We start from the raw sequence: 11,132 nt of genomic DNA on the forward strand, positions 1-11,132 counted from the left end.
AAACTCAGGAATCACAGATTTCCTAGTACAAGGTAAGTTTATCATACACCAAAGAAAAACCCAATTAAGTGTGAAATTCCTACTAAAGTAAACAACTTCTAATAAATGAACAAAACTCTGCTTGGGAGTAAAGTAACTAAATACTAGACAAACAATTATGAAGAATCAAAAAGCTTACAATATATATTATGGTGTGGAAGAAAGAGTTCAAGACCAGGAGTCAAGAAGTTGCTTCTAGTGGCAGCTCTCTGTCAAAGTCTGTTATTTTAGACAAGTTAGAAACCTCTGGCCTTCCTCATCTAAGAAATGATGGGATTGGACTAGATGATATCAAGAATTCCTGCCAAATCAAATCGATTCTGAGAGCTCCCTGGATTTCTAAGTCGAACAACTGATAAAAAAAAATTCACAAAGGTATATAGTCAAGGGATATCACTACACACAAATAACACCATTGGCTTAAGCCTCTGCTAAATGAAATAATGGAATCAGGGTTATATTTTCTTGTGGGAAATTAAACAGGATTCAGGGTCCCGTATTACTTTACAGTTGTCTGATGTTTAAGTAGACCCTTTGTTTCTGATTCTCTATGGTTATGAAGGACATAACTAAAAACCAAGTGATCAAAATACATTTTAAGCCACAATTTTTCTCAAATTAGAGCACATATAAAAGAGCCCAGAAAAGTCTAATTCTCTCCACATATTTGAAAAGGGCCTTTCCTATATAACATTAGCATTAAGACTAATGTACATTTATGATTATGGTGCTGTGAATTCTCAACTATGTAGATGTAGATTACTCACTTTTTAGATTATTCTCAGCAAAATTTTAATCCAAGTTGGCTTCCTCCTGCTACCCAGAGTTATTTCTCAGCCACCACCTTCTACCATTAGTTAAGAATTTATTTTATATTAGCCTAAAACACAATCAGGAAAATAAATCTATAGAAACATTATATAAAGCATCCCAAGTAAAATGCTTAGCGTAACAACCGTTTTTGGAATATTATGTAAAGTATGTCTTTATAGTGTATACTATATTTTTATAAACTATCTAAAATTTCTACCAGGAAACTATGAACAGAGATAATCTATTTTATAGGTCTCACAACTACTTACTCTAATCAGAATTTCATATGTATCAATCTTGAGTTACATGAACCTAGAAGTCATGTATTTAGGCCATTATATACATCTGATCATATATTTGCTTGTAAAACTAATTTTGTAAGTACATAAATTATAAATTCCTCTATGTTACAATAAATGTTTCAACACCACTGTGAGAAGGCGCCCCTAAAAATAACAACATGTCCAACTGGCCTAAATCCTTTTTGATTTACTCTTTTAAACCAATAAAACTTTGATATTGAACAAAATTATTTTGTCATTTTCAATTTGTATTTTAGAGGAAAGAGAACAAATCTACTCCACTACAAGTAATTTCTCTAAGTACCATAATCAACTGACTTGATATTTAATCTTGTTAACCTTTAATCTTAACCTTTCTAAGGTAATTATTGAACGTTTTATTTCACAGAACTCATCATTTTTGCTTATTTTTTTTTTAAAAATGTTTCCTTAAATTGTACAGCTAATGATGCTGACTCTCAAATGCCTTTATGAATTTGTTACTGCTTCATTTTTTTTTAAATCTAAGGAACACCAAACTAATACGTTTGAGATTCTTGGCAAAAGTTTTCAGATTTAACTCATTTTTTTCATGATTTCTAAGTTTGGGATTCTAGGATAAAACCTATGAATGCTCACTACATATTTTAACTAAAATATAAAGATTAACTAAAAATCTACTGAATTTACTAAATTGCGGTAAGGATTTGGACCCAAATGCTAACATTCACACCATAAAATTCTCTATACATTCTATAGATGTATAAGTTTATTAATTTGTATTATTCTGAAAATATATACTATATATTTAATCTGATTTAACCACATTCCATAGGTTGGATTTGGGGGTGTTTTTAAAGTGTTCAGAGTTTAGTGTTTATTTTTGTAATCCAACAACTTTATCCAAAAATGCAGAAAATTTTTCTGGCTGGCCAGGAGGAAAACATTTCAGTGTTGATAAGTCCATTGACTGTAACAGCCCAGGAAGCGTGCTAAAACAAAAGAAGAAAAATATTAGGTAACAAGGGAGAAAATTCTGTAATTCATCTGCTGCCCACTTGATGACTGAATCTAACTTCCAAGAATATCATGATGCTTCTCAAACTGTACATGTGATTTTAATCATAATTTTATTTTAGGTATATAGTTGACCCTTGAACAAGGTGGAGTTAAAGGAACTGACCACCCACGCAATTGAAAATCCATGTACAACTTCCAGGGGCACCTGGGTGGCTCAGTCGGTTAAGCATCTGACTTCTGCTCAGGTCATGATCTCAGGGTCCTGGGATGGAGCCCCACGTCGAGCTCCCTGCCAGCAGGAAGTCTGCTTCTCCCTCTCCCTCTACCACTCCGCCCGCTCGTGCTCTAATAAATAAATAAATCCTAAAAAAAAAAAAAGAAAATCCATGTACAACTTCTGACTCCCCCACAGCTTAACTACAAATAGCCTACTGTTGCACAGAAGCCTTACTGGTCACATGAAGAGTCAATGAACATACATTTTGTACATTATGTTATGCACTGTATTCTTAACAATAAGCTAGAGAATAAAATGTTATTATGAAAATCATAGGAGAAAACACATTTACAGTACTGTACTGAAAAAAATCCGTGTATAAGTGAACCCATGTTCAAATTTATGTTGTTCGAGGGTCAACCGTACATACAAAGATTAAAGCAATATGAAGAGCACTATGTAGTACCTGTCAATACCAATTCAACCGATACTGAATATCGGGTCAACTGAAATATTACAGAAATGTTATTTCATGAAAGATAGGGTCACATGGCTTTTGAACATTTCTCAGGACTGGGCAGATATAAACCAAAGCAAAATTAATTAATGAAAACAGAATAAATGATAACAAAAGTAACAGCTGCCAGACAAGAACAATAAGCTGGGGAGACTACTACTGGGGAGACCATGCATGAAGATTGTGAAATAACTTTCTTTTGCCAGTAACTATCATAAGTCCATATATAATTAAATAATGTACAATCACCATGCATGTTGGAAGATTCCAAACCATGACACAAAAGTATTACTTCAGAAATTTAAGTAAAGCAGCCACTTAAATTAGAACAGACATACAACTACTCAGCCTAGATTTGGGGGAATAATATACCTAAAATGAAATACAACCAATTATTGATTTTTACAGCATTCATGTATGTGACTGTCTTGAAATTAATATTAAGAAAAAGACTTCTAAAACTGTAAAAAAATAAATTGGAGACTTGTACAGCTTCCTTTCCAACTTGAGTAAGGAATCAGGATGTTTCTGAAATCAGTGCTTTCTCCTTTTAAATGTACTGACACAAAATCAAAGCTTATTTAACATCCAGAATAAAAATACTTACTAAAAGTATCTGGAAAAATTGACTTGCATGAACACGTTGGGAGTTTATTCTTCTTTAAAAAATGTTAACCCCTAACAATCTCAACTACCCAAGGACAGCTACGCCCATTATCTGAAGCTTACATAATTTTTATTACCTAGCTTCTCCCGACTTACAATACTTTTAATAATGGCTTCTGTGTTACACAGCCACCCTGATATTTCCTCTCCTCCATCATATAGGGATTAGGACACCAATAATCATTCCTGAAACAATCAATGAATTTGTCTCCTCTCAATGAGAAAAGGAATTGTCTGTTTTGTTCACTAATACATGACATGTACTTAGAATAATGCCTGGCATGTAGTAGGTGCTCAATAAATATTTAATGAACGAACAAGTATTTACCAAGTGCCTAAGAGACAGACGCAGTGAAGTTAAAAGACAAGCCTTTTATGTTCTAGCCAGTTTCTTCTAAGGTTTTTCACTTTAAAATTAATTTCAATTTATTATAACATAAAAAATATATATTTTATAATACTTCTATGAGGTCTTTACTTTTTAAAACATCAAACTAGGATAGTTTTTAAAGTCAAATAATCGGGAATTACTGACCTGACCCTCTGGCAAGCTTCTAGTGTCTCAAGAAGAATTAATAGAAAACCAACCAGCAATTTTCTTCATCCTTCTACAGTGATGTTGATCAGTTCTTGTTGAATTTTAATATACTTATAGAAAATAATGCTCCTTACCATAGTAAGTCTTCTGGCTTACAATACTTTAATGGCTTCTCACTGAACACAGAATAAAATCAGAACTCTTACGTGAGCTATCCCCACCCAGTATCATCTTATACTATCTTCTCCCTTGCTTGCCATACTCCTGCCACTTAACTTTCCTTTGTTCCTCCAACAAAGCAAACTCCAAGCTCTTCCCTAACTTAGGACCTTTGCAGTTGCTGCTCTTCCTTCTTCCTCTAGAGCTTCACATGACTAGCTCCTGTCATTTAAGTCTCAGCTCAAATGTCATACGCTCAGTAATGCCTTCCCTGACCAATCTAATCTTCACTCCCAACTATTTTATCGCTCTGCCTTATTTTCTTCATAACACGTTTCACCATGTGAAATTATCTTCATCGCTTATTTATGAATGGTTTACTATCTCCCACCACTAGAACATAAGTATCATGAGAGCAGGGGCTTTACTCCATGTTTATCACTGCATCCACAGCACTTAAAAACAATGCCTACGACATATTAGGTGTAGTTTAATTAATGAGTGAGGAAATTTCACTTAGGGATCCCAATGGATTTACTGAAGGCAAAACCTTAATTATAAAAAATAAGCAAATGCCTTCCTTGAATAATGAAAATCTAATGAACTCAAAAATTATATTCTCAGAGACTTGTGCACCAGATGGAACTTACATACATGCGTACACAAACATATTCACAGGAAATGAAACAGGCACAGACACAGAGATCACACTCACAGTGGAAGACAAACAAGAGAGCTCTACAGGTGAGAAAAATCAAAGTATGTTTGATAAGCGGGAGGAGGTAAGAGGTTGAAAAGACAGGTTAGGTAGGTGGCTAAGAAGCTAGGGAGGATTTAAGGCAAGAGGTCAAATTATCAGTCTGTAGTATACCTGCAGGTACAGTAGAAAAGATGCCCGTCTTTGTACAGCTGCTTTGCCAATTCCAACTGATGATTGTTCATCAACTTTTCGTTTACAACCACTACAAGAGGCTTTCTTTTTTCCAGAGTCTCCAAACAGCTTCCTGCACCTAAATCAAAATTGTTAATAGTTTTAAAAAAAAAACTAAGGTGCTCCACCAAGCTTTATAGGTAGAACTGAAGATGATAAACTAAGCTGGTAGAACTACAAACCAGGTCTTTTAATTATACATTCAAATGACAAAAGTGTAGTGATCAGTCGCTCTATGTTTTAAACTTGACTTGAAAAATACCACTGCCAAAAATATTATGACCTACGATTCAGTGCTTTGCCACCTGCCCTCTACTAGTATGCCCTGGGCATGAGCCTTGAATTCAATTAAGATTTAAGTTCAGGGGCGCCTGGGTGGCACAGCGGTTAAGCGTCTGCCTTCAGCTCAGGGCGTGATCCCAGCGTTCTGGGATCGAGTCCCACACCGGGCTCCTCCGCTATGAGCCTGCTTCTTCCTCTCCCACTCCCCCTGCTTGTGTTCCCTCTCTCGCTGGCTATCTCTATCTCTGTCAAATAAATAAATAAAATCTTTAAAAAAAAAAGATTTAAGTTCAACATACTATACATGAAACTGTATTGCACTTCTATTCAAACACAAGTGGAAAAACCAAGTTTTCACTGGTGACAGGCACTAAACAGAGAAACTCTGACCATACTTATGAGTCTGTTTGTCAGGTACCCTCCCCAAAATGTCAAGAATAAATCTCCATAAATGTGCATCTATACAGTATTTGGGTCAATTCAACCAATCTAAAATCGTTTAGGTATTTTAAATGGGAATGAGGGGGGCGCCTGGGTAGTTCAGTTGGTTAAGCATCTGCCTTCAGCTCACGTCATGATCTTGGGGTCCTGGGATGGAGCTTGGCATTGGGCTCCCTGCTTGGCTTCTCCCTCTCCCTCTCCCCCACTCGTGCTCTGTCTTAAATAAATAAAATCTTAAAAAAAAATAAAGTAAATGGTAGTGAGGAGACTGGTAAATAGACAAACCTTTTTGGGTTGACTACTTTAGAGTAGTAGGTAGGACAGAGTCTTAACACCAGACTTTTATCTACTAACTTGACTGAACAAGTTATAATTAATCTGTGTCTCTGTTTCTTCATCAGTAAAATGGGAATACTAATAATACTTAGCTCACGGGTCTGGGAGAATTCAATGACTTATACACACAAAGCAAAGAGAACGGTACCAAGAGCTGTTAACTATTATCCTATATATTTCTAATCACTAATCTGTTAGTAATGTTTATTCCTAATAACTTTTCTCCCTTCAAACTAGACCTCTTAACCAAGAAGCTTCCTCCCTCACTTACCAGCAATCAAAATCACAATGCTCCCCAAGAACAGTTCTTGTGAAGGTACTGGCAGCCTAACTAGATCAGGATGGTTTTTGAAGAGCAGGCAATGATTTACACAACATGTGGTTAAAGAATATTTTTAACTGCATTCATTTCATACTCACATTTAAAACATTAAAAAAAATCTTTCAAAGCCAATTTCTCCATGTCCAATCCAACCAATTAGCTGGCTGAACATTCCTGCAAATCTAAGCCCAAATACTAATTTCAAATTTGGCAACTCCTTACGCACGACGTTGGGTAAATTATTTTGCCCGTGTTTGGAGTTTCTTAAAGTTGGTCTATGTTGTTAACTTCCTTTCCTTTTATCACCCAGAAATAATAAATTCTCTAATAATGTTCTCAATAGGTACATTCAAATTAAGTATTATACTTAAAAGGGCTACAGTGTGTTACTCTAGTGATTTTACTTTACCTCAAAAAAATTTGAGTTTCTGTTCTATCAAAACCCAAACCGTGGTATTCTAAGGCACTTTACCTGCGTGACTAATAACAAGATCTGCTTTCTGAAGATCTTCTTCCAATGAATCCTTGTACCTGTAAACATCCAGAGCAAATGACTCAGTACTGAATGGTTCAGGTACCACCTTCCCTCTACCTATCTGAAGGACAAGTCGGCTGTAGCCCAAGCTCTTGATTATCTGAAAAGAGAAAAAAAAAAAAAAAGAAAAGAAAGAAAAGGCGGGACTTTTTAAACAGGCTACTGTAAAAACAACCACCACCCCTAAAGTCAATGTTCAGACTGGAGCGCCGGCCGTAAAATCTTCTACCCGCCGCCGATTTTCCTTTTCCAGAACGACGCTTTGCCCCCGTACCGGGCCCCGACAAGGTACCTCACAAGTCCTGTCGGTAAGATCTATGCGACCCTGCTCGCCAAGCCGTTGAAAGGACCGGCCACGCCACAGGCAGAAGAGCAAGCGAGACCCCGAGATAGGCGTCAAAAACTAGAGGGGAGACGAAAAAACGGCCCCGATCCGCCTCAGGGCTGAAGCTGCGCGAACCACCGGCCCGGAGCAGCAGCCGCCGCCGCCGGAGGACGCCCGCCTCGAGGGCGCCTGAGGAGACCGCGCGGCGCGAGCTCGCCCGAGCGCGGCGGGGGCAGGGCGGGAACGGCGCGCCGAATGGGACCGGACGGATCGAGCCGAGCCGCGTCGGGTCTGGCCGGGCCTGGCAGAGCTCGCCGAGGAGCCCGGCGCCGACCACGCGACCCGGAGCGGGCCTGAGGAGCGGCAGGAGGATAGCCGGGGCCCGAGGAGCCCCACTCGGAGAGGCGGAGCAGCGGGAAGGAGGGGCGAAGCCCGAGGAAGGAAAGGCGGAGGCGGAGAGTCGAAACGGAAAAGCCGGGGAAAGGAGGAGCCAGAGAAAGGACGGGGAGGAGCGGCCCGGAGGGCGGCGGGGAAGCGGGAAGAGGTAGAGGACGCTGAGAGAGGGGGGCTGGAGGAGGGCCCAGGCGAGCGCGGGGAGGGGCCAGCAAAGGGGCGGCGGCACCTGAGGTAGAGCTGTGGGGGGGTTCTTCCCGAGCGCTGCGGTCAGGCAAGGTTACCGAGGCTAGTGGTAAGGCTAGCGGCGGCGAACGGCGAACGAAGCCGCCACGCGCCCGCACGCCCGCCTCCCCCACTCACTTGCAGAGTGTCGTGCGCCGAGACACACGCAATGAGGTCGTCAAAGCTGGTGGTCCCTACAGTAACAAACACGCACTTCATCGCGCGGGTTCCCAGCCCCGAATCGCAAGGGCCGGATGTGACGTAGCGGAGGCCACGTGGGCTGCAGCGGCCGCGCTTGGTGGGGAAGGCGGAAGTCGATCAGCGCGCCCGAGGGCGGTGGGAACCGGGGGGTGTGGCGGAGGTGGGGCCGAAGGGTACAAACGGGCTACAGGCCAGAAACTTGATGTGTGAGTTCCTCGGGCCGTCACAATAGGAAAGTGGGAGTTGACAGATTTACTGTTTTCCAAAGGTTGTTAAAAAATAATGATGAAACTTCACACCTAAGCGCTGTGGCTGGCGTTATTGCTTGGGTACCACAAATCTTTTGAATGATACAGGAATTTGGGACTCTTTATTTGCTACCCTGTTTTGCCAATCTTCGTTTGAGCTAAGGTTTTACCTCAAGTGTGTTGAGAGCATGTGGAAAAAATAGTGCCTTTTCAAAATCACTCATTAGCATAGGCTCTTCAAACTAGTTCTCAGGAAGTCAGAGCCCTTCAGGGTCTCTTGGAAGCTGCAAAGACTTCATTAGCAAGCATTGTGTGTAAAATAGAGGCACTAGGGCCCGAAGCCTGCATCTATAATTCATTGAACTCATCCATTGAGCCCTTTAAAATGTAAAATTATGATAAATTTAAATTATGATGAAACGTAAAGTTATACAATAGCATGAATAAATACCACAGATATATTACACTGAAGTAGTCAAGTACCCGGGAGGTAATTTCTCAAGACTCCCCTTTTTTCTCCTACCACCATTACTAAGATGCTTTATTTCCTTCTAATGTTTTCTGTATTTCCTACTTAAAATCTCACTTTAGTTCATATTTGTGTTTTCCCCTGCCAGATTATACACAGAAGGGAAGCTGTGAGAAGAAAATAAAGAGGAAAAGGATTAGAGGTGAATTAGGCCTAGAACATAAGCTGAAAAAAAACCTCTTAGGTGTATTCCTACTGGACTGTTCCTTTAAATCTTGTAGGTTGGGTAATTGTCTTTTTGAGGAGTAATATGCTGCTACGCCTTTCTTTATAACGATTTTCATGAATTAATGATATGGTGAAACAAACTACAGTCTCGTAATAATAAATGTAGAAGGATCATGGTTAAATAATAAAACATAAGCATAATCAAATTTTCTGCCCAATAAGGAATAAACTATGAATATTTATTGAAATATGAAGAGAAAATATTCCAAAATATTCTGTAATTCAGAAAGACCTTTACCTCTTGTTGCGTCTGTGAAATCTTTTCCTATATCTAGAAGATATTAAATTAAAGGAGCACTGTTCTGATTAACAGAGAGAGAGAAAATAAGCACACATATAAATTGAATATTCTTAAATTCCCAGAAAAATCAGAATATTGAATTTCTAATATTTTAAATATGCTGGACTTTAGTTAAGCATCTTCTTGCAGAAACTGATCCAGAAATGTTTTAAGGACCCAAGATTACATAATTACTGTAAAATTTTGGCAAGTAAATCTTTTGTTTTGTCAGTGTTAAGTAAAATACAGGAATGCATTTTGTTTTATTTGAGTGTGTTTTTCCTAAACTTACACAGGCTTACTGATCAAATAAGTTAACATTACCTGTAAAAATGTTCATGGCTATGAAAAATGTAAATGCTTCCAACTACATTAAATCGGTATTCTGACAAACTTTATTTCAACTGCAAATACGCTTTGTAGTATGCCAGCTTGAAGATAATTTTCAAGATCTTTTAACAACTTAAAATTGTGGACTAACATTAAATTGAGTTAATGCATAATCATTGCATCACTAGATGCTTTCAAAGTAAAACAGAATACTGAAACATTGGTTTAGACTAAGCATAATTCTAATATAATATTTTATATATTTTGCATCTTATTTTGAAATGCTATAGGGAAGCTATATCTTGGAGTGGTATAATGCATTCCCTTTTGCCACTTTAGGAAGTTGTGAAAAGGATTTCTGTGGTTGTGGGAAGTTTTGTCATGTGTATTCTTAAGCCCTGCTAGTCTGTAAAAATGTTTGTATACGCCATATAGTTCTGTTTTCCACCCTTCACTTTTCTCTTTAAAATAGAAGTTAGTCACTTTGGTCCAAAGTTATAATTAATATGGTAGTTGTGGCTCTTCAAAGAGTAACAGTGACAATTACAATACTATAAGTGCTTTCTTTTTTCAAGGAAAAAGAATAGTTTTTGCCTAAAGTAGCTTTTTAATTTTCAACCCTTTTATACTATCAAAAATTACCAAGAACCTCAAAGAGCTTTTGTTTATATGGATTATAATGTGCATTAAACTATTGATATTTACCATATTCGAGATAAAAATGAGAAAATTTAAAAATATTTATTGATTCATTGGAAAGTAGCAATGATGAGCCACTGCATGTTAACGTAAATGACCTATTTTTATGAAAATAGCTTTTTTTTTCCAAACAAATATTTTCATGGAAGGAATAGCATTGTTTACTATCTGGGCTAACAGAAGATAGCCAGATCTTTGTATTTACTTTTGCATTTAATCCACTGCATTTCACACATCACATAGCCTCTGGAAAACTCCACTGTATACTCATGAGAGGAAGAGAGTCAAAAAGACAGATAATATCTTAGTATTGTTATGAAAATCATTTTGACCTCACAGAGACTCTAAAAGAATCAGAGAGTATAAAAAATTACAGGACTTGGGGCGCCTGAGTACACAGCGGTTGGGCGTCTGCCTTCAGTTCAGGGCGTGATCCCAGCGTTCTGGGATCGAGTCCCACATCAGGCTCCTCCGTTATGAGCCTGCTTCTTCCTCTCCCACTCCCCCTGCTTGTGTTCCCTCTCTCGCTGGCTGTCTCTATCTCTGTCAAATAAATAAATAAAATCTTAAAAAAAAA

General features: G+C 38.4%; 2 protein-coding genes across 2 annotated transcripts in view; both read right to left on the reverse strand.

Annotated features, from left to right (window-relative positions):
• Positions 1-4,728, reverse strand: part of LOC121101873 (UDP-N-acetylglucosamine transferase subunit ALG13 homolog) — a 4,893-nt gene extending 165 nt beyond the window's left edge. The window contains exon 1 of the mRNA XM_040626393.1: positions 4,724-4,728. Coding sequence (XP_040482327.1) covers positions 4,724-4,728 — 5 coding nt within the window. The remainder of the gene's footprint in view (positions 1-4,723) is intronic.
• Positions 1-8,297, reverse strand: part of LOC103679737 (ALG13 UDP-N-acetylglucosaminyltransferase subunit) — a 65,857-nt gene extending 57,560 nt beyond the window's left edge. Inside the window, 3 exon segments of the mRNA XM_040629019.1 lie at positions 5,122-5,260; positions 7,035-7,197; positions 8,179-8,297. Coding sequence (XP_040484953.1) covers positions 5,122-5,260; positions 7,035-7,197; positions 8,179-8,259 — 383 coding nt within the window. The 5' untranslated portion in view covers positions 8,260-8,297.
• Between the last annotated feature and the right edge of the window lie 2,835 nt (positions 8,298-11,132).

Source organism: Ursus maritimus, assembly GCF_017311325.1.
Source record: "Ursus maritimus isolate PB19 chromosome X unlocalized genomic scaffold, ASM1731132v1 scaffold_X1, whole genome shotgun sequence".
NCBI classification, from domain to species: Eukaryota; Metazoa; Chordata; class Mammalia; order Carnivora; family Ursidae; genus Ursus; species Ursus maritimus.